Below are 25,182 nucleotides of genomic sequence, written 5' to 3' on the forward strand. Positions count from 1 at the left end.
TTTGATCTTGGGAGACATTTGTGAATTGAAAACATGATGTTATGACATTTTGTGAATGAATGGTTTTATTTAAAAATGTGTTTTCAAAAGTGAAAAATTGTTTTAAGTTTTAATTTCCCGGCCTATTAAAAATAAATAATTCAAAATAAATTCAAAATTAGCCGACGAAGTCTAAACAAGAGTTTTAGAGTATATTCTCACCTACGCGTGGATATAAAGAATGTTGAAAACGGAGCTCGTACACGGAAGTTACGGATTTTACAAGTTCGAGACAGAAAATTCGAGGCTGTCAGGCGGCTCACGAATTGAGCTAGAAGCTCATGACGTTAGCCTGTGAATGATGGGTTCCTGAACCTATCAACGAGTTGTCAAGTCTACGGGAGGAGACCAGGTCGAGCTCATGATGTGAGCCACCCATGCTCACGACGTGAACCTTCAAATTGCATCCCTATAAATAGAAACCGATGGTTTCGGGTTTAGGTGCTCAATTCTCTTCGTTCTACTGCCGAAGCTCTGCGTTTAAACCTTTGAAGCCATCCCGAAGTCCCGGTTTTCATATCCAAGTTCCAAACGAAGTTTTACGCTCCCGAGATTCCCGAGAATCCCGAGAAATCAACTTTCTCCAGTCAAATTTGTGCTCGGTTTTTGTCTAACATTCTTCGATCTATCAAGTTAGTTCATACCCCTACAACTACATTCTCAAATGCTTTGTAAATACTTTCATACACTTTTAAGGGGAGGGGGGGGGGGGAATACAAGTGTGAAAAACATCAATCTTTTGTTATACTTTTTGTTATATAATCAATCATATGTGATTTATAACTATCATACGAAAACGTTCTCACGCAACATATCACGATAACACCTTGTCCTTTTGGAATAAAACATGTTGTTATATAAATTTCAAACACTTTATTTATGTTTTGAGTATAAATGTTAAATAATGTTATTACAAATGTTATACTTTACATACAAAGTCGACACTACACTAGGGTTTACCATACAAACGAAACACTTTTAGAAAAACTATAATAGGTATAGTTTACAAAGAAATCATGATATTTTACATACTATAAGTACTATATCAAGGAAATACTTTCATATACAAGAACAAATGACATCTTCATACGTAAATATACTTGATACTAAGTTTTGTGAGCCATTCAACTTCACGTACTTTCAAGTATGCAGTTAAAGTCCTGTATTATACACCATAATCACTTGTAGGGACAGCATGATACTTGTGTATTGATCTATACGGGATTGACAATCCCGCACCTAAACTGTTAGCTACAGTTAGACCGGTAGGTTTGGGGTGACAAACATCATAACATTCCAACGCCTGAAGAACGTTGTTATAGGCAGTCTGGGTCAATAGCATGGTTATTAAACTCACATGGAGTATTAAAAACACGTTGATTTACGGGGTTTTCAAATGTCTTAGTTATTCTATACATACATAAATCTACTATTCTAGGCATGAAAAACACTATTGCATTACAGTTTTGGAACTTTTAAACTACCACACACTTATGGAAAAATTTTGGATATCTAGAAGCAAACATTCAAAATAGTCGGGTCTTGGTACAAGACTACTTTTATACTAGTAGGAAATATGGGATTTTCTAGGAGTTTTCAAACATATACAAACATTGACATTAAATACTTATGAACTCACAAACTTAATTGTTGACGCTCTTTCAAAACTACTTGTATTTCTTAGGGATTCAGTAATACAGGTAAAAATCACCTTTTGGAGAAGTGACGCTAAGGCATTAGTTTAAAACTCATTTTGTCATCATATTGTAATTTTTTTTGAAACAAGTATCATTCAACAATGTAACTTTTCAATTATATATATGATGGTTGTTTTACTTTCTTTACTATGTATTCAACTGTTACGATACTACATGAAGTCAAATGCCCTCGAACGATTCCGTCGTTCTGGTTTGGGGGTGTGACAATATGTATAAGTTTTAATTAATTATCTTTTAGAAATGACATAATTACAAAAAAAAGAATATTTAAAATATCTAATTAAATATTTTTGACGTCACCCAATATAACATATGATCAATATATTGACGATTAAACCACAATATACAACGACTGCATTACAATAATAAAAAAACGAAGAAAATATGAAAAAAATTAGAATAAAAAACTTAAAAATTAAAAGCTCTAATATAATAGCATATCTCCAAAAGTGGTCATAAGACCTCAACCCAACACAAAAACCTGTAAGTTTGTTTTCTTTTTAAAATTTTTATATGATTTGTATGCATGTCTTCCCAAAAGATTAACCTTTTATAGTAAACTTTTCACTAAATGATAATTAAACATAATATAAGTTATAAAACTTTTGAGTGTTAAATCATAATTAAGAAAACTTTTTGAGTTGCATCAGTTAAAAAAAGGGGGTTTCAAATGAATGTGGTTTGAGGAAGTTAAAAAAGGGGGTTTCAAATGCATGTGATTCAAGAAAAAATGCTAGCTTTATAAGTATGTATGATGTGTGTTGGTTAAAAAGATAATACTGATTGTATAAAGAATACTGATAATAAAAGGTTAAAAGATTACATACCTGGTGAAGGGAATGGAAATCCAGACGTTGGATTAAATGAAACTTCTTTCAAAACTTTTGAATCATGTGATATGCCCTCCCTTCCAGCCCATACAAAGGTGAATATCATATCAAAATCACAAATTCCTATTGCATTTTGATAACATTCACCTTTCCCACTTCCCCTATAGCGATTTTGTTCATCAACAGACACTACAACATGTATCAATGTTCCATCTAGTGAACCTACTGCTCTAGGAAATATGTCTTTTAGCCGTCTATGTCGCTTCGAGATATGTCTTGTTGTATTAGAAGATGTTGGTACTATAATTTCTCTTGCAAAACACAACATTGCACTTAGGACCTCGTGAAAACATGGATGAATCGTTTGTAAAGAGTGGTGAAACCTTCCTTTAACGGCTCGAAAACGTTCATTATGTCCAATAACATGTAAAAATATAGCCATCTTCTTCAACGCTTATTGACCTACTATGTTGCAAGCAATTTCTTTGAGTAAAATGATTGCATAATAATACAATTGCATCTTGTGAAAGACGCATCATATCATAACATTGTATAAGACATCCATGTATTAAATCTTGTGTATACGCATGCCCGGTTTCTTCCAATATGTTGGCTTTTATTCTTTCAATTTTTTTTTTATTTTTTTGATCCATCATCAACCAATACCATGAGAGTAAATACCCACCTTCCTTATCCATATGTAACCTGTTAAATGTTAAATATAAATCACATAAAAAACCTAAAGGTAAAAAATCCTTCACATAAAAATCCATAACATAAAAATCAATAACATATAAATCCATCACATAAAAATCCATAACATTAAAATCAATACCATATAACAATCCTAAACATAACACATAAAAAACCTAAACATAAAAAATCCATTTGAGTTGTTGGATCTACCATCTCGATATCATCATAATCTTGTGTAATAAACACTTCTGCCTGGATGAGGGAATGTCGTAGATGGTCCCCAACTAGCAGCATCGGTCGAGTTCGCACCGTCAAACAATTGGGTGCATAGATCTGGGTAAAGGATGGACACATTTCTTAATTTCTCAACCATCTTGTTCAATTGTTTGAAAAAATGATATTATTATTAAACTTTTAAAAAAATAATAGTAATGTGTTTTAAATTAAAAGAATACCTCGCCTTCGCATTCCACTCTTCATCCATCATTTGAAACGTGTTTGTTATAGGATTATAGAGATTCCTAGTTTTGTGTTTTAATTTCAATCAAACCGCATACTTTTTTTTCAAGTAGTCGTAACGGTATTTCATTTGTTTTTTGTCAACAACAAAGTCATGTTCTTTGTTTTGTTTTTGAGTTATTTTATTCCATGAGTTTCATTTGAGATCACTACCCTCCTGACCGTTACTTGTTAGTTCTTGTATACATGCATCAAGAAAAGTTTTGTTCACAAAATCCAAAGACCAACTAGCTCTACTTCTATTTTATGCCATGTTTAAGGAATAAATGAATGTTAAACATGTTACATAAATATGTACACAAATATATATATATATATATATATATATATATATATATATATATATATACACACACACACATATACACCAATATGTTGCTATCTTGTATTTGTTTTTCTCCCAAAGGGCTACACGATTTGAAGCAATAAAGAAAACAGTCATTTGAAGTAATATACACCGATATGAAATATGTTTTTCAATCCAAATTACAATTGTTTCACAACCGATAAAGAAGCTTGATGTTTTTTCAATGAAAGATGTACATTCACCAGTCATTTAATATGTTTTTTTTGCTATGAAAAGAGAGATATACATATTCACATATACACAAATTAAAACCAAAATACCAATACGAAATCATATATTTCACAGCCAAATACATAAGGAACGAGTGGGAGAATCATCAACAAAGAATAAATAACATCAGAGTGTGTGTTTTCTGTTGTGGAGGTTATCAACGAGAAGAAAAAAACGAAGAGTACACGAGAACGAAGGAAGAACCGGTTGATCGGTCCTGTTGTTGCTACGATCGTTGCCTTCTTTGTGCTTCAACTATCGTTTCCTTCTCTATGGAGGTTATCAACGTACGGAGGATAAACACGATTCTGCATATATTACATATGCCTGTCCAATGATTGAGAGGGAAGGACCGCATTAGATTTTTTTCTTGGACCGAGTCTAAGACTTGGATCGAGTCCTTAATTGGTAAAAGGAAATCAAACATCCTAATCTATCTTTTTTGGACTCAATCCTCTGTTGGACCCAATTAGAAGCATAAACAAACGGCCCCTTACTTGAACCAATAAGAAGCATATCGATGGCTATATCTGTGACATCCCCTAATTTCTCGGCCAGAAAAGATTGATTTAATTTATGTTTTTTAAAATAAAATCAGAGAAATCTTTTTAAAAGATGTTGAGGAATTGGTCCCCAAAACAAAACACAATAAAAGTTTTTCAAAACCTTTCTTTAAGAAATATATAATTTCCTTTTATATCAAAACCTCGGGATGTAAGTTTCCGATACAGATCAAAAGCATAAACAAGACATTATAAGCCTTACAACAGTTATTTGTAACTACTGGCCTATAATCCAAAATCAATCATCATCATCATCCGACTATGCTCGGGGTCCTCTACTTGTAATATAAACAGCTGAGTGGGTCAGGGCTGGAAGCCTGGTGAGCATATAGGGTTTTCAACCCACAATACATAATTTAATATGCTTAAACATCAATCAATCAACCGAATTACCCCAACCCCATTATCTTATTTATTTCCTAAGGGTTTACCCTAAGAATCAACTATCACTCCTTCCTAAGGATTCATCCTAAGGAATAGAAACCAAGTCACCTCGTCACCGGGTTTTATACAACGGGCACTAAGTCCACAACTGCCAAGATTGATTCAACATGTGCTAATTCCATAGCTCTCATTTATTGACAGTATCATTACAGGTATTTCCCCCTGCAATACATGTCAATGGGTTTTAGAGTATAGCAAATGAACATATAGTTCATTACACCTAAAGGTTGCGGGCCTACTAGTGTTCCACATACTATCTAGAATAGTCCATGGTTGTCATCCATACTTTGATGAATGACGGGGGGCCACGTTTGGGTAAGGGCTTTTCTCATATTGCACCACTCACGCCACACGTTTGGGTAAGGGCTTCATCCCTCACTATCAACTCATCATCTCATTTCACCACTCACTCTCAACTCATGATCTCTATCACTGATCATCTCATTTATCCAACTCACCTTTCATCACACCCACTATTTCATATACCCATGTTTTACCCAACATTTTTCATAGATAAAAATACATATACAGTTTAAATTATTTAAAAACCTGTATAAATCATTCCTTTAACACCCATCTCAAATAAACAAACAATATATATTCACACAGCACGTATTTTATGTAAAATACTTAATATTTATGTGTAATGTGAAAGTAACTACACACTCACTTGATTTAATGAACACCAGGCAACAATTCATTTCCTAAAACGATCGTTCCTAATAAAACCAGGAGTTTTATTGAGAAACCGGGCTCTGCGAGGGTCGGGCTTCGAAACCGAAAAGATAAATTTTCTGGGCTTCACGGGCACTTCGTGGCATATTCCGGGAGTTATAGTCGATACCGGCGATTTGGGGAATGTTAAGATGAAGAAAATATGGAAAAGGGGCTAAAAATGGCAATTTCTTAAAAATATCCGAGAAGGCTCGCAGCCTTCTATTTATAGGGAGGAGCTTCTGATCGGATGACTGAGAACCCTCCAGGTGGCGAAGATCTGAGGCTCGCAGGGGAGGGCTCGCACGTGGGTTGCGCGTTCGAAGGCTTGCTGGCAGCTTCTTACTGGACCGAGGTCTATGTCCGAAGTAAGGGGTGTCCGTGGCTTCATGCGAGGGCTCGGTCACGTGAAAGAGGGTACGTGTCGCCTTCTCAGTAGACCACTCCGGATCAACTCTCGAGATCGGATGACTCAGCAGCTCAGACACGCGTCGGAGGTGAAGCGCGGACATGTGGCTGAAGTCCACCTGTGCAAATTCCTCAGTTTTGGGGATTTTTCTCGTTTTTCGCGCCAAAACTTCTAAAATCCATAACTTTCGCGTACGTGTTCTGTTTTTAACGTTCTTTATATACACGCGTAGGTAAAATTACGCTCTACAACTTTCGTTTAGATTTCGTCGGCTAATTTTGACTTTAATTTTTATATTATTATTTTTAACAGACCAGGACAAGAAATCCGTTAAAAATTCATAAGTTCTTCATCCGGTGTCCATTTTCGTCATACTTTTTACCGTTGTGCTACTAATGACGAGACCTTCGATTCTCGTTTAGGGCGTGTCGGCTAAAAATCACTCGATCTAAAATTCGAGTTTTTAGCTGTCTACTGCTAAGTTGACACTTTGAAAAATCATAACTTCCTCATACGAAGTCAGACTTGGGCGTTCTTTTTATACATACTATCGGTTTAATGAGCACTATGAGTTTCGTTTAGATTACTGAGGCTAAAAAGTGGTTTATCAAAAACTCACTTTTTACGACATTCGACACCGTGCCGGTTTATCGTGAAACTTTGACAGGTCATAACTTCTTCGTTATAACTCGGATTTCTGCATTCTTTATATATCCGTAATAATTGTCACGGCCACTCCAAGTTTCTTAATAAATATCGGCTTTATCTAAAATTTAATTTTTGACACTCATTTTTATTCTTAATTAATTAAATCCTAATAATTAAGCATAAAACACATAATTCACATGATTCCTTTTCATTTCTTCTAAATGAGTTACAAAGGTTAACCTAGACCATTATGTCAATATTCATGCCTAGCCTAGAAACACGGGCTTTACAACTCTCTCCCCTTAGGATGATTTTGTCCTCGGAATCACACAACGACAAACAACTACGGGTAGCGACTCACTATGTCACTCTCCGTTTCCCAAGTGGGATTTGGCCCATTTATATGTTTCCAATGCGCAAGCACTAAATCAACTATCTTCTCCAATTAACCTCTTGCTCTCATCCAACCTTAATTCATAAATGTGAATTATGTCGGGCACACCTCCCGTGAACTACCTCAAATAAGACATATGAAAGGTATTGCTAATACCCTCTAGTTCTTCCTGTAATTCTAGCTTATAAGCTTGATTTCCGATCCTTTGAAGAACTTTTAAATGGTCCAATAAACCTTGGACTGAACTTTCCCCTTCTACCAAACCTTATAAGTCCCTTCCACGATGAGACTTTAAGTAAAACCGAATCTCCAACTTTGAATGATATCGCTTGTCTTTTCTTGTCAGCATAGCTCTTTTGAGCAGCTAACATCCTTTCCCTAATCACTTTCAACTTTTCAGCAGTCTAATGGACTATTTCAAGTCCCATAAACTGCTTTTCCTCAGCTTCCAGCCAACATGACGGCATTCAACACTTTTCCCCATACAAAGCATGATAAGGTGCCATCTTGATGCTTGAGTTGAAACTATTACCCTAGATAAATTCTACTAAAGGTAAATGTTCATCCCAGTTACCTTGGAATTCCAGGGTACATGCGTTCAGCATATCCTTCAACGTTTGAATCGTTTATTCACTCTGACCATCGGTTTGCGGATGGAAAGTTGTCTCTAAACACAACTTGGTACCCAATTCCTCTTACAGAATCCTCCAACACCTTGAGGTAAAACGACTGTCACGATCGGATACAATCGTTAACGGAACACCGTGAAGCCTCACAATTTCCTTCACGTAAGAATTCGCAAGTTTATCCATAGACCATTTCTCATTGGCTGCTATGAAATGCGCACTCTTAGTGAAGCGATCAACGACCACCTAAATCATGTCGTGACCGTTCCTTATTCTGGCAGTTTAGTCACAAAATTCATAGTGATGTCTTCCCATTTGCCCATGGGTATAGGCAAAGGTTCTAATCCCCCATACGGTTTCTGATGTTGTGCCTTAACCCTAGCACAAGTTACACACTCGACCACATACTTTGCAACATCGAGCTTCATCTTCAGCCACCATTAATAGGGTTTTAGATCCCTATACATTTCCGTACTATCGGGACGAATCGAGTATATGGTTTTGTGAGCTTCTTCCATCAGAAGATCTCTTACTCCTCCCGCCTTAGGTACCAAAATCCTATCTTTGAATACCTTCAGTCCTTGACCATTTGTATCAAATACCAACGTTTTTCCCAAACGTTCCTCCTTTCGGTCATTTCTATCTAAAGCTTCCTCTTGAGCTTTCTTTATACTTTCCACAATTGTCGAGACAACTTCAATTCTCAACACTCTTGGCCTTTTATTTTCAAGATTTACCTTCCGACTGAGAGCATTAGCAATAACATTTGCTTTACCAGGGTGGTAAAGTATCTTACAGTCGTAGTCCTTGAGTAATTCTAGCCAGCGCCGTTGCCTCATGTTCAATTCCTTCTCCATACCTTTAAGGCGAACACTACCGCTTCCAACTCCAGATCATGAGTGGGGTAGTTCTTTTCATGCTCCTTCAATTGCCTCAATGCATTCGCTATCACTTTATCCCTTTGGGTCAGAACACAACCTAACCCAACTCCAGAGGCATCACTATAAACTGTGAAGTCATCAACTCCTTCAGGTAACGAAAGAATCGGTTCTTCACACAGCGTCTTCTTTAACTTCTCAAAGCTTCCTATGCTTCTCATTCCAAGTATAGACAACTCCTTTATGGGTCAAAGTTGTCAATGGAGTCGCGATCAAAGAAAAGCCTTGGATAAATCAGCGATAATATCCAGCTAATCCTAAAAAGCTTCAGATCTCCATAGGACTTTCAATCGTAACCGTCAAGTTACAAAATAAATCCTTATTGAGGACTCCTTCTTCTTCTTGGAATAAGTACTTTCCTTCATTTATTGTAACAGACCGATGGGTCATGTTCTAATGATCTCTCATTGTATACTGCACTACTTAGACTCAGATCCCCTAGGGAAAAATTTTGGAACAAACTATACTTTCCTTCATGTTCTAATGTGATACAATCACAGTTCAACATGTATCATTTCTAACTACCAACTTCTTTAACAATGAGTGCGATACTTCTATTGATCGCTTTGATCATTTTTCACTTCAATTTTCTGTCTTAAGTCAAATCCTACATCGAACTTGGTTCTCTGAACCACATAATAAACTCATCTTAGTCGGACTCGATTCGATATGACCTCTAAGGTCGGAATAACAATCATCTTCTTAGTCATTACCGAAATGATGGTAACGACAGACTAGAATAAGACGGAATCAATTACTAGTTCCTTGGAAACCTTGTGACGTTCCCTGATCCAAGTGTGAGTCCTGTACTTCCAGTAGTATATATCTCTACTACTATTCACACCTACTCATACTTGTCCCAAGTACTGTCTTGCAGTCCCTAAGTCCTAAAATCACAAAAAAATTTAACACATACGAATGTGTCCAATTAATCATAAAATTTTCCTAGACTCTACTAGGACTTCTTCCATGCGTATCTTCTATCATCAATTCTGCTTCAACTTGGTTGGTGATGGAAATTCCAGACGATTGGGAAAACTTCAAAATTTACACCAACCATTCGATTCATTAAATGACAAAACCAGAGTTTATATTATTTCCTTGAAACGATTACACAAAGGTTCAAGTTTACCCTATACTATGTGTGACAACCCAAATTTATTTCCGTTACATAATCCCGTTTTCACTAACGGAATTCGTCGTTATATATAAATTTCCGTAATATTTGGAGTCGTCAATAAATAAATATCTATTTATTTATATTTTCTTGACATTATCATTTTAGTATAAGTAAATATAACTTGTAAGTGTTAACCCCGTTTATCAAAATAAAGTTATATTACTTTTCAACCACTTCACCCGGGTAAAAAGTTTAAACCCCGTTAAACTTGAGCATCGGGTAGTCGGGTACCGGGTGCAATACCTGAGGCATATTTAAGGAAATTGAATGCCACTCTACACCCTTTTACCACCCCAAACATACACTCTCTCACTACTTTCTCTCTCTAGACCCGATTCCGACTCCAAAACCGCGAATTCCGGCTTCCAAACATAAGAGTTTCTTCCCTAACTTGTTCTAAAACATGCATCAATGTGTTTATAGCTCAAAAATCGTGTGAATGAGTCATGATCAAGGAGTTTACAGTCTAAGAAGCTCCTTAGGCCGTAAACACCCTAAAGATGGCCAAAAGTCCCCATTTTTCTTCTTTTAAACTTGGATACTAGTTAGGGGTTATACCTAGGAGCCTTTGATCATCAAAAACATAAGTTTTAGGGCACTAAAAAGGGTTTATGGCCCAAGCACATGCTTAGGCCGTAAACACCCTTTTTCCATGTTAAAAGTCCCAAAAACCCTTCCAAAGCATGTTTGGACTTAAGATGCAACCTAGGGGACTTCCAATTCGAGTTTAGGGTAAGTAAAACACCAGGTTTGAGGGGTAAACTAGAGTTTACGGCCCAAGCATATGCTTAGACCGTAAACTCCCCCAAACCTAGCCAAAATGATGGTTTAAGCCCCTAAACACCCTTATACCTTCACTAGAAATCAATGGAAATCGAATAAGGACTTGAACATCATGAAATGGGGAGTGAACAAGAGTTCACGGTCAAGCCATGAGGCTTACGGTCGTAAGCTCCCAAGGAGTGGCCTTTGGGCTGTAAACTCCAAGGGAGTAAACTCATGAGCCCCTTGTTACCCCTTTGGCCTTGTAAAATGCCCTAGAACCACCACCTCTTGCATGTGAGACTAGATAGCATTCAAAAATACCCCTCCCATGAGTTTACGGCCGTAAACTCATGGGGGATAAGGCCTCCCAACCGTAAACTCACATAGGGTGGGTTTTAGGAGAGTAATCAAGCTTGAATGTTTAAAAGCTTTAAATAGAATATAAGTCACTAATTACTTTCAAAACACTTATCCCACATGTTAATAGGGTCTTAAAGGGTGTACAAGTCCTTAATTGACACCAAACGCTCAACCGACACTTTCACCCGATTTACTCGGTTTCAGGTGAGTTCATACCCCTTTAATGAACCTTTCAAATGTTTTTATATGTTTTAGGGGGGGGGGATACAAGTCAAATATACATGTTTGTGAAAATTAATCACATGTGATTTACTATCCGTAGTTCAAATCACATGTGATTTACCACTATGCCTTATAAAGGAATTTTGCGTTTTCAAAACTATTTTGATTAAATAAACAATTTTCTAAATGTTCTCCTTGGACAAGATTTTTATTAAATAGATTTTCTTATAAAATGTAACCACACTAATATATTTATAAAAGTAAGACTTGAAGGACTTAGGACCGATGGCTCGCCTTATTTCCTGTTATTGTTTGATTGTGGGATTAGGGTAGTTGTTATCCGTCTGACTGTCGTTGATTTCTTAGTTATATATCATGTATATTAGTGTTGGATACGAGTATTTTCATTCCATTTGATGCCTAAACCACTAAATTGACAAGAACCATACACACTAAGCTAACTATAATAGGTATAGTTAAGGTCGCTACTACTTGTTACCGCTACTACTGTACATACTATAGTTCATACTATTACAAAAAGATACACGAATAAGAGAACACACTATGAATTACTTAAAGGACTACTACACTATATTACAAGAGAAAACACTAATCCGGAAGATAACCCACTAACTCTCTACAAGATACTCTACGCGCTACATATTGTGACCAGAGCTTTCCGAAAGGAAGGCGACGCTACATGTATAGATCTATACGGAGCAGACACTATTAGATCCCAAATGTTAACTTCAGTCCGAGCCGAGCAGACCCAGGGATGACACTACTTCACTACACTGTGCATGACCGGGAAGGTCATGGGATTCCTCTATTACTCACACTATTGGTCACATGAAAAGGAATACACTACATCCACACTAAAATACTAAGACTAAAGTCTCAGTTAATATCCCGAAGTAAAAGCAGTATTTATTACTAATGGAAGTTCGTACCACTATTACTGTCAACAGGCATAACTTTTCTTTTAACAACACTATATACTTGAAGATTTAGTACCTCACTTTTACAACAAACTATTTTCAATGATAAAACTTACATTTAACTTAGAGTTTTCACTTACGCTGTATTTTCTGGAAAATATAGGATTTTCTAGAGTTCTCTACTACTTAAATGTAAATTGCAGTTTTTCACACTATATGTTCTAATACATTTTATACAAAATTCAAACTAAAGTCTTATGAACTCACCAACTTTATGCCGATACTCGTTTTCAAAATAACTTGTATCCTCAGGTCAAAGATAGACAGGTACAGGTGCAGCATTTTGGAGAAGATGGGGCATACAAGATCCATCTCTTACTTTTGTATTACTTTTGGTGTTTGTTGGATATTACAAAAAACACTTGTAATTAAAATCACTATGTAAATGCAATGGTTGTATGTTTCTAGTTTTTACTATTATGCAATTGTGATGATACTATACATGATGTCCTCCACCCCGAAACGTATTCTGTCGTTATCGGTTTTGGGGTGTGACAGATTGGTATCAGAGCATTGTTTATAGTGAATCAAGTATATCAACCTATAAAAGATATACGAACTATAAACACTTCGGGACTAAAACACTCTGACCAAGAATATATACTGTTAAGTATCTAAAAGATTTAACTAAGTATATATACGCACACCTCTATAAAACACATAAGTTAGTATCGTACTAGAACAGAACAAAAGTATTAAGATTGTTGGACAACACAATTGGGCTTAGAGACATATAGTCACATCTGGGGGAATGTAGCCTGATCAACTACATTTTTCTGGGAGTGACTAGCATGTGCCTAAGTTGGGTTATGGTATTGCAACAAGTCTAAAACTTACCAACACTACCACAATAACGTTAGAACGAGAATACTATAGGAGTATTATGTATACCACTAACTACATATGTGATAACTAAAAGGGTTGTTACTGGTAGGACAATAGTTGCTAAGTGGATACACCACGGTTACATGTGACTAGGGCGCTATAGACTCAGAATATGTGGCCTTTGCTTCATTTCCTGTTTTTGTTTGATTCGGGATCTGAAGTTAGGGTTGCTTATACGAAGGACTATCTTGCTTCGGTTATATGTAATCGGTATGCACTACGCAAGTATTGGGTCGACTAATAACGATTCATCTTATAAGTATCTTAGAGTAGTACGTTTATTAACCTTTCCCTTCCCCTTTCTCGCGTAGATAGCATGGCTGGCTTCCACCATCCCGGTGATCCGTACTATCCAAACCAGGGAAATGGAGGATGGCTCGATGAGGAGTCAGACGATGATCACCCGATCCCTTTGGATGATCATCATGCTGAAGGCTTCTCGGATAGCTCGAACTCCGAACCAGAAGTTAACAACCAACCTCCTGAAGTTCCGAACCCCAACCCCCGTCCGACATTTCAGGGTCCCACTGCTTTGTGGGCCATATTCTTGCACCGATGGAGCGAGGAGCAGGGCTAGCCCTTACCTTACAATGGAGACCGAAGCTTCTACAACATAAGCGAAGGGGGATCAGCAAATTGAGTTATGCCCATCATCATTCGAAGGATTGCCAGGAATGTCGAGCAGGGTCAAGCAGCCATTGGTCAAGTTGTAGAAGTGGATGCCAACTCGAATCTCAACACTGTTCGCATCCGCCAACTTGAAGAAGCCATGGACAGGACAAGGAGGATCAATGAGGCTCTGCAGCATCAGCTAGCTGCATCCCAAGCCGAAGTTAGGGAACTCCGAGCACGCCAAAGGACTCATGAACAACACCTTCAAGAAGTTATGCGTCAGCTAGCGGATCTGAGGGTTCGCCCAACAAGTAACCGTCTCCAGTAGAAGACGCCTAGTACCTCACTCTTTTGCTTAAAGGACTAGCCTTTCCTCTCTATGTTTCATAGATCACTTGTCTATAAACATTCCTAGCTTATAAGTACTCTAAGTCGGCCTCTAGACTGCCAACATTTTTCCTTACGGTTTGATGTAAGACTTATTGTTAGGTCACTTTTTACGAACTTGTATTACATCATCAATACCAGTAAATTGGCAGTTAACTACTCTATTACTGTGACTCTCTTCCTGATCTTTGGATTATGTTGATTTAATCCATGAAACACTCTATTCATATACGCAATAGACTCTTACTATTGCTATCATTTCTATGATCTTCCAGTGAATGATGCCTCCACAAAAGAGTCCGAACAGAGGAAGACCAGCAACTCAAACCCCTCCTCCACCACCTCCTCCTCCGCAGTTCGATCCAGTGCTGTTCCAAACGGCTGTGACTACGGCTGTAACAGCAGCCATGGATCAAATGAACTCCGGTGATATGAGCGGTGGTAACTCCAGATTTGGTGAGGTCCATCAAAGAGTGCAGTGATGCACTTATAAGGACTTCATGAACTATAAACCTACTTTCTTCGATGGTACCGGAGGAATTCTGGCATTGTCTCAATGGTTCGAAAGAACCGAAGCTGTATTTGAAATGTGCTCTTGCCCCGAAGAGAGCAAAATCAAGTTCGCTACTGCCACCCTCACTAACAGAGCCTTGGCATGGTGGAACGGCTATGTCAGTGCACTCTCCTTGGTAATAGCCAATGCCATGGGCTGGGACACTCTACAAGATCTCATGAGAGGGGAGTACTGCCCTAGGGGCGAAGTTCAGAAACTTGAGGAGGAACTTTGGAACCTCAAGATGAAAGGGACTGACATAACAGCGTACACGGCCAGGTTATGCGACTTGGCGGCTATGTGTCCCAACATGATCCCATCCGAAAGAAAAAAGATCGAACAATACATCTGGGGTCTAATGCCCCCATATCGAGGAAACGTACTAGCCTCACGCCCTACCACCTTCGACAACGCCAAGGAATTGACCCAGAGTCTGATCAACCATGAAGTCTCTTCCACCCCAGCAACAGCAGCCCTTACCACCACTGCACCACCCGATTCATCTTACAGAAAGAGGAAGCGATGGGATAAGAAGAAAGGCAAGAAAACTCAAACCTCCTCCAAGGACCAGCAAATTGTGGCGGTCCATGCTGCCACTACCCCAGCCACTCCTGCACCACCAAAAGCTTATAGTGGTAATCTGCCCAAGTGTCCCAAGTGCCCTTTCCACCACAACGGCCCCTGCCGAGAATGGCAGTGTTCCAATTGCGGTCGGAAGGGCCATACGGTGCAATTCTGCAAGGCCCCTCCCAAACTTATTTCGCAAGTTCCCGGTTCGGGAGTGACCCCGACGTGTTACGCCTGCTGTGAAGCTGGTCACTTCAAGAAATACTGTCCGAAGGCTGCGAATGCTAGGGGAACCGGAAGACTACTCGCTATTGGTCACAATGAAGCAGTAGCGGATCCCACTGTAGTCATGGGTACGTTTTCTTCTTAACAACTCTTATGCCTGTGTCTTATTCGATAGTGGTGTAGAAAGAAGCTTCATAAACCAAAACTTTAAACACCTACTTAAACAATCCCCACAGCTACTAAAAGAAACATTCGTCGTAGAAATGGCTAACGGGAAGACCGAAAGCTCTAACGAAATCTACATAGGTTGTACCCTCACGTTAGACGATCACTCATTTCCAATCGATCTTATACCAGTCTCAATCAAAAATTTCGATGTCATTGTTGGTATGGACTGGTTGAGTCTTCATCGCGCCGATATCCTATGTTTCGACAAAGCCATTCGCCTGAATCTTACAAATCACGAAACCCTATTGATCTATGGAGATAAACCCGGTACGGGCCTTCGTATCATCTCCAGTATTCAGGCCCAGAAATATTTGGGTAAGGAATATCGTGCCTTTCTGGCTCACGTCGTCGACACAAGTCAGAAAGTGAAAGATTCAAAAGACATTCCCGTTGTATGCGAATTCCCTGATGTCTTCCCGGAGGATCTCCCAGGTCTACCTCCCAAACGTCAGGTTGAGTTCAGAATCGACCTAGTCCCAGGAGCTACCCCCGTAGCTAAGTCGCCATATCGTTTAGCGCCTGCCGAAATGCAAGAACTATCCGGGTAACTGAACGAGCTGCTCAGCAAGGGCTTTATCAGACCGAGTTTCTCACCTTGGGGAGCTGCGGTCTTGTTCGTGAAGAAGAAGGACGGATCGTTTCGTATGTGCATCGATTATAGGGAACTCAACAAACTCACAGTCAAAAATCGCTATCCTCTCCCTCGTATCGACGACCTGTTCGACCAACTACAAGGAGCGCGCTACTTCTCCAAGATTGATATTAGGTCCGGGTACCACCAGTTACGGGTACTAGAGGAAGATGTTCCGAAGACAGCTTTCCAAACTCGTTACGGACACTTCGAGTTCGTAGTGATGCCCTTTGGACTGACTAACGCCCCCACAGTGTTTATGGACTTGATGAATAGGGTGTGCCATCCATATCTAGATCAGTTCATCATCCTCTTTATTGACGATATACTCGTCTACTCTCGAAGCGAGGAAGAACACAGGGATCATTTACGACGGGTTCTGGAAACCCTACGGTCAGAGAAGTTATGCGAAGTTCTCTAAGTGCAAATTTTGGATCTGAAGGGTCGATTCTTAGGACACGTGGTCAGTAAAGACGGAATCCACGTGGATCCCTCCAAAATTAAAGCTATTGAGAACTGGTCAGCACCGAAGACGCCTATAGAAATTCGTCAATTTCTAGGCCTCGCTGGCTACTACCGCAGATTCATGCAAAACTTCTCTCGGATTGCGAAGCCTCTCACTATGTTGACACAGAAGGGCGTGTCATTCGACTGGGAAGAGAAACAGGAGAAGGCATTCCAGACCCTGAAGCGAGCCCTATACACCGCACCAGTATTATCCCTTCCCGGAGGAACATAAGATTTTGTCGTATACTGCGATGCATCAAATCAAGGGCTCGGCTGTGTCTTGATGCAACGAGGTAAAGTCATCGCCTATGCCTCAAGAAAGCTAAAGACACATGAGGTGAACTACACTACGCACGACCTCGAGTTAGGGGCAGTTGTATTCGCTTTAAAGGTCTGGAGACACTACTTGTATGGAACGAAGAGCATAGTGTACACTGATCATAAAAGCCTCCAACACATACTGAACCAGAAAGAGCTCAACATGAGACAACGCCGATGGGTCGAACTACTCAGCGATTATGACTGCGAAATTCGATATCACCCGGGGAAAGCCAACGTGGTAGCAGACGCCCTAAGTAGGAAAGAGTATTATGGTCAAAGAACCAAGTCATTAGCAATAACTATCCATTCGCACCTATCCGCACAAATCAAGGAGGCTCGGCTTGAAGCCTTAAAGCCTGAGAATGTGACGGGAGAATCCCTGCGCGGAATGGATAAGAGTTTGGAGGTCAAGGGTGACGGAGCTTACTATCTCATGGACTGAATCTGGACTCCGCGCCACGGAGGTTTCAGAGATCTGGTCATGAAGGAAGCACACAACACTCGATACTCCGTCCACCCAGGTTCGGATAAGATGTATTTGGATCTCAAAAGGCTATACTTGTGGCCTAACATGAAAGTGGAGATCGCTACCTTTGTGAGTAAGTGCCTTACTTGCGCGAAGGTCGAGGTCGAATATCAAAAGCCATCGGGACTCCTCCAACAACCGGAGATACCGGAATGGAAATTCTTATGAACTCACCAGCTTTATGCTGATACTCGTTTTCAAAATAACTTGTATCCTCAGGTCAAAGATAGACAGGTACAGGTGCAGCATTTTGGAGAAGATGGGGCATACAAGATCCATCTCTTACTTTTGTATTACTTTTGGTGTTTGTTGGATACTACAAAACACACTTGTAATTAAACTCACTATGTAAATGCAATGGTTGTATGTTTCTTGTTTTTACTATTATGCAATTGTGATGATACTATACATGACGTCCTCCACCCCGAAACGTATTCCGCCATTATCGTTTTTGGGGTGTGACACTATGCCTCTTATAGGCTAAACCACTTGTTACTATTCACATCACTACATCGTAACTTGATCTTCGGGTATCAAGTCTTTACTTCTACTTCCTAGCATTATTAATTGCTTCATCAAGGATATTCTAAAATTCCCTTGGCATTGGTGGTGCACTTGGCCTTGTTACTTCATTGTTCTTTGGATAGTTCTTAGAAACATGGCCTTCTTCTTTACATACATAACACACCCCCTTGAAAATCGTACACTCATTGGCGTAATGTCCTATTTCTCCACACCTAAAACACTTCACCTTCCTGTCACAATTCCCAGAGTGTTTATTTTTGCACTTCCTGCACCATTTTCCTTTATCTCTTCTTTTGCCAGACTTTGAGGATATGTTGCTCTTGGTGGGCCTTGAAGACCCCTCAAGTTTCCTCTTTTTGTCAACTTCAACCTTGTTGGCGGTTTTGTCATTGATCATTTCTTCAATAGACTTAGCAACCCTAATAGTTGCCTCAAGAACAGATGCCTGACATACTGGCATAGTAATTTCATCCTTACTTTGTTGATGTAAACGTTTGGTTTCTTCCATCTGTTCATCTAACATCGTACGCACCATTGCTTGTACCCCAACAATCGTGATTGGCTCAGGCTGCGGATTATCGTTTCCGAATTCACTTTGAGTACTTGCCATTTCGATCTATACACCATTCGTAGGTGAATTTAAATCTTTATTTTCGATAGGCATTAAATCTTCGTTATTACTTCGAAACGTTTATATGTTAGTTCTAATATCATAGTCATACGTTTAGAATCCTACATACATAAGGTTTCCAGATCCGGTCGGCAACAGACCATAGATCCGAAAAAATAATGGCATATATGGCAAGCATATAGCATTTAGAACATAAAAGCATTTTAGGCATCTTTCCTAAAATAAACTAGTGCTCGTGTCTAAATTATGGTAGACACTCATCTCACAATCATCACTTAGCATTCTAAGTTTAAGTCTATAAATCCTACAATTTCTTAGGTTGCTTAAACTAATGCTCTGATACCAACTGTGACATCCGCTAATTTCTCGGCCAGAAAAGACCGATTTAATTTATGCTTTTTAAAATAAAATCAGAGAAATCTTTTTAAAAGATGTTGCGGAATTGGTCCCCAAAACAAAACATGATAAAAGTTTGTCAAAACCTTTCTTTAAGAAATATATAATTTCCTTTTATATCAAAACCTCGGGATGTCAAGTTCCGATACAGATCAAAAGCATAAACAAGACATTATAAGTCTGACAACAGTTATTTGTAACTACTGGCCTATAATCCAAAATCACTCATCATCATCATCCGACTATGCTCGGGGTCCTCTACCTGTAATATAAACAGCTGAGTGGGTCAGGGTTGGAAGCCTGGTGAGCATATAGGGTTTTCAACCCACAATACATAATTTAATATGCTTAAACATCAATCAATCAATCAACCGAATTACCCTAACCCCATTATCTTATTTATTTTTTAAGGGTTTACCCTAAGAATCAGCTATCACTCATTCCTAAGGATTCATCCTAAGGAATAGAAACAAAGTCACCTCATCACCGGGGTTTATACAATCAGTACTAAGTCCATAGCTGCCAAGGTTTATTCAACATGTGCTAAGTCCATAGCTCTCATTTATCGACAATATCATTTACAGGTATTCCCCCTGCAATACGTGTCAATGGGTTTTTAGACTACAACAAATGAACATATAGTTCATTACACCTACAGGTTGCGGGCCTGCTAGTGTTCCACAGACTGTCTAGAATAGTCCATGGTTGTCATCCATACTCTGCTAAATGACGTGGGCCCATGTTTGGGTAAGGGCTTTTCTCATATTGCACCACTCACGCCACACGTTTGGGTAAGGGCTTCACCCCTCACTATCAACTCATCATCTCATTTCACCACTCACTCTCAACTCATGATCTCTATCACTGATCATCTCATCTATCCAACTCACCTTTCATCACACCCACTATTTCATCTACCCATGTTTTACCCAACATTTTTCGTAGATAAAAATACATATACAGTTTAAATTATTTAAAAACTTGTATAAATCATTCCTTTAACACCCATCTCAAATAAAAAAACAATATATATCCACACAACACGTATTTTATGTAAAATACTTCATATCTATATGTAATGTGAAAGTAACTACACACTCACTTGATTTAATGAAAACCGGGCAGCAATTTGTTTCCTAAAACGATCGTTTCTAATAAAACCGGAAGTTTTATTGAGAAACCGGGCTCTGCGAGGTTCGGGCTTCGAAACCGAAAAGATAAATTTTGCGGGATTCACGGGCACTTAGTGGCGTATTCCGGGGGTTATAATCGATACCGGGGATTTGGGGAATGTTAAGACGAAGAAAATATGGAAAAGGGGGCTAAAAATGGCAATTTCTTAAAAATATCCGAGAGGGCTCGCAGGTCGCAACCTTCTATTTATAGGGAGGAGCTTCTGATCGGATGGCTGAGAAGCCTCTAGGTGGCGAAGATATGAGGCTCGCAGGGGAGGGCTCGCACGTGGGTTGCGCGTGCGAAGGCTTGCTGGCAGCTTCTTACTGGACCGAGGTCTAGGTCCAAAGTAAGGGGGTGTCCGTGGCTTCATGCGAGTGCTCGATCACGTGAAAGAGGGTACGTGTCGCTTTCTCAGTGGACCACTCCGGATCAGCTCACGAGATCGGATGACCCAGCAGCTCAGACACGCGTCTGATGCGAAGCGAGGACACATGGCCAAAGTCCACGTGTCTAAAATTCTGCGGTTTCGGGGATTTTCTCGTTTTTCGTGCCAAAACTTCTAAAATCCATAAATTTCGCATACGAGCTCCGTTTTTGACGTTCTTTATATGAATGCGTAGGTAAAAGTACGCTCTACAACTTTCGTTTAGACTTTTTAGGCTAAATTTGACTTTTATTTTTATTTTTAACAGACCAGGACAGGAAATCCGTTAAAAATTCATAACTTCTTCATCCGACGTCCGTTTTCGTCATACTTTTTACCGTTGTGCTACTAATGACGAGACCTTCGATTCTCGTTTAGGTCATGTCGGCTAAAAATCACTCGATTTAAAATTCGAGTTTTTAGTTATCTACTCCTAAGCTGAAACTTCGAAAAATAATAACTTCCTCATATTAAGTCAGATTTGGGCGTTCTTTTTATACATACTCTCGGTTTGACGAGCACTACGAGTTTCGTTTAGATTACTAAGGCTAAAAAGTGGTTTATCAAAAACTCACTTTTTACGACATTCGGCACCGTGCCGGTTTATCATGAAACTTCGACAGGTCATAACTGTTCGTTATAACTCGGATTTCGGCATTCTTTATATATCCGTAATCCTTGTCATGCCCACTACAAGTTTCTTAATAGATATCAGCTTTATCTAAAATTTAATTTTTGATGCTCATTTTTATTCTTAATTAATAAAATTTAATAATTAAGCATAAAACACATAATTCACATAAAATTCACATAATTCCTTTTCATTTCTTCTAAATGAGTTACAAAGGTTAACCTAGACCATTATGTCAATATTAATACCTAGTCTAGAAACACGGGCGTTACAATATCATCGAACAAGTCAAACTCAAACTTTTATCGGTCTCAGTCAAATGGTTCCTTAAACCAACTTAAATCAAGGTCAAAATTAGAAAAAAAATTACAAATTTTTTGTACAAATAATTCATATCTTAGTATAATTTAAATGCCGTATTTTCTATAATATTTTATTTCTGTATAAATTTAATAGTATTTACTGTGATATTATGCATTATTTTAATAAAGTTTTATAAATATGTAATACTTCACATAGGTTCTTTTATTAAAATCTTAATTATCAAGTACTTAAAAAAATAGGAACCGATCTAAAAATTACAATGCCCATCAATAGTAAATTAACAAAATGTAATCATATCTTAATTAATTAGCCATCTTCTTGCTAAGCGCATTGGCTCTAACGAGGCTCCCAATTGTATTCACTGCAAGCTTAATGTCCTCCAATGGATTCCCCGGCGCCACCTTCTTGTACATATAGCTATCAAACGTCATCCTCTGCACATATTCATTTCCAAACAACTCCACAAGAGCCTCCCTCGCCGGATTCGACCTGTAAAACAACCTCTCCAACACATCCATCACCTTAAACGTCGGCCAATATGTTTTATCCCATTTCTTCAAATAACTCCTCATATCTCCTTCATTCACCATCCTCCTCCCATACTCCGACCCTTCCACTATCGCCTCCGCACACATCCGCCCACTCTTTGCCGCAAAATATATCCCTTCGCCGGAGCCTTTTGTAACATACCCGGCGGCATCTCCTACCAACGCTACCCTCTCCAGTACTCTCCTCGGTCGTGGGTGTTGAGGGATGGGGTGAGCTTCCACCCGCATGATCTTTCCTCCAACAATCTTGTCATGTGCACGGCGGCGCGTTGCGTCTTGGAACTTTTTAATATCAGGTTTGTGCCCTATAGTTCCTGTTCCGACTGCCACGTGGTCGGATTTCGGAAACACCCAACCGTAGAAGTCTGGTGACACATCATCGCCGGTGTACATCTCTGCGAGGTTCTCGTAGTACTTCATTTTGTCTTCTGGAAGCTTTATACGTTCTTGGAAAGCGATGAGGTATTCATAGTCTCCGGCGTCGATGGATTTTGCGACACGGGAATTGACACCATCGGCGCCAATCACTGCGTCGACTTCGATACTCATCTTTTTTCCGGCGGACACGGATTCACCGTTGAAGGCGTTGTAATGGAGGATGTACGGCGCGTTTTTCTCTTGGGGTATGTCCATTTTGGTGAAAAGTCCGTTGATTATGGTGGCACCGGAGGCTATAGCGCGTTCACGGAGGTAGCCGTCGAGGACTTCCCGACGGACCATGCCGACATACTCATGGGGTTTGAGAGTTTTATGGATGTCGACGGAGACGTTTGACGGGGAGATGACTTTCATTTTTGTGACACGGCGGTCGATTATATCCAATGGCAAGTCAAATTCTCCGACCATGCAAAGTGGGATAGCCCCACCACAGGGCTTAGCATTGTCCATTTTGCGCTCGATGAGGAAAGTCTCTATACCACCTTTGGCTAGGGTTTCGGCAGCTGCGCCACCGGCAGGACCACCGCCAACCACTGCAACGCGGAGGTTCCGTCCAGTGATTTTGGGACTAGATTTGGCAGCCTGCACAACATTAAGACGACGGTGGTGGCGTTGGCTTCGTACGACGCATTTAGATGGAGCGGTAAACGAGTAATGACGGTGGTATTTTTCAGGCGAAGATTGGTGGAGGCCGACGAAACACTTGATTGTAATGGAGGCCATTGTTGAGATCTGGGTTCTGATTTTGCATGATCCCGTAGTTATGTTTAAATAGACAATGCGTTTCAATGGATTTAGTTTAATTACATGTTTAAGGGAATCTGTGATACCATTGTTAACACGTGATTTTTGTTTTCTAATCACTTTTTAATTTTAAGCTGATCTAAGACCGTATAAATTTCTGGAAAGGCCAAATCTATTACAGTTACACTCAATTATTTATTGCCTTTTTTGTTTTTTTCTAATAATTTCTTAACTTTAAATAAAGTCTTTACTCTTTAACTTGTATGCTTTTTCGGAGAGGCCAAATCAATAGAGTAACTCACTTTATTCCTCCCAAGTATAATATATAATCTTTTGTAAGTTAAATATTCTCCATGAATTTGATCTGTCAATATATAAAACAAATATAATAACATAGGTTATACAACGTGGGTTTTCTATACGAATGGACCACACGAAAATACTAAAATACAAGACTATAAAACTATAAACGTGTATACACATACATTTTGTTTAACATCCCTCTGTAGTCGAAACAGAACAGAAGGTTTCGAAGGAACATTCAAACTTGATATGAGGTTAAGAAAAAAAAGATAACATGAGTCCTTTAATGAAGCTATCAACATACTGAGACAAAGGCAAGATGGGAAGAACTCAAATTTTCTTTATGGAAACTTTGTCTCATACAAAGTAAGTGTCGATCACAATATGTTTAATCCGTTGATTATGAACAAGATTGGTGGACAGATAAACCACAATTTACGTTATCACAGTAAACTAGTATAATGGAAAGCAGATGATACCGTAGCTCACAAAGAATATTGTGGAGCCAACTCGTCCGAGTGATGGCACTCATAACACCTCTATATTCGGCTTCAGCACTAGACCGAGAAATCGCACTTTGTCTCTCTTAGATGACCGGTTAAGTAGGTTGAGGTTTTGCCCATGAAAATACACAATAATCGGGTGTGGATCAACGGGTATTTGGGCAGCCAACTTAATCAACATACACATAAGAAATAAGACTACGAGATAGAGAAACATACAACTAAAGGCCATGATCCAGAGTGGCCCGAATCTATCTAAGAATTTATTTAAGAGCCATGAAATGCAGCTCTCTAGGATGATACATATATAAGTATAACTATTAACAACATACAAAATATTTGGTTTGGTGAATGTCAGGTACCTGAAGAACACCTACTAGACTCATATAAAGAGTCGAATCTGCAACCGGAGGGCCAACGCCCTCAAATTAATTGAAAATAAGATGCGATGTGAACA

At 39.1% G+C, this 25,182-nt stretch overlaps 1 protein-coding gene across 1 annotated transcript; it reads right to left on the bottom strand.

The window, feature by feature from the left end:
* Positions 1-22,335: 22,335 nt before the first annotated feature.
* LOC111877733 (geranylgeranyl diphosphate reductase, chloroplastic) lies at positions 22,336-23,938 on the bottom strand. The gene has a single exon (XM_023874241.3). It carries the CDS (start codon positions 23,896-23,898, stop codon positions 22,492-22,494), a length of 1,407 nt encoding a protein of 468 aa, XP_023730009.1. The 5' UTR covers positions 23,899-23,938; the 3' UTR covers positions 22,336-22,491.
* Positions 23,939-25,182: the final 1,244 nt, after the last annotated feature.

The sequence above is a fragment of the Lactuca sativa genome, chromosome 4 (genome assembly GCF_002870075.4).
Source record: "Lactuca sativa cultivar Salinas chromosome 4, Lsat_Salinas_v11, whole genome shotgun sequence".
In the NCBI taxonomy this organism is placed as follows: domain Eukaryota; kingdom Viridiplantae; phylum Streptophyta; class Magnoliopsida; order Asterales; family Asteraceae; genus Lactuca; species Lactuca sativa.

Excerpts from the sequence above, each read along its gene's own strand:
- LOC111877733 (XM_023874241.3), bottom strand. The coding sequence starts at position 23,898 with ATGGCCTCCATTACAATCAAGTGTTTCGTCGGCCTCCACCAATCTTCG.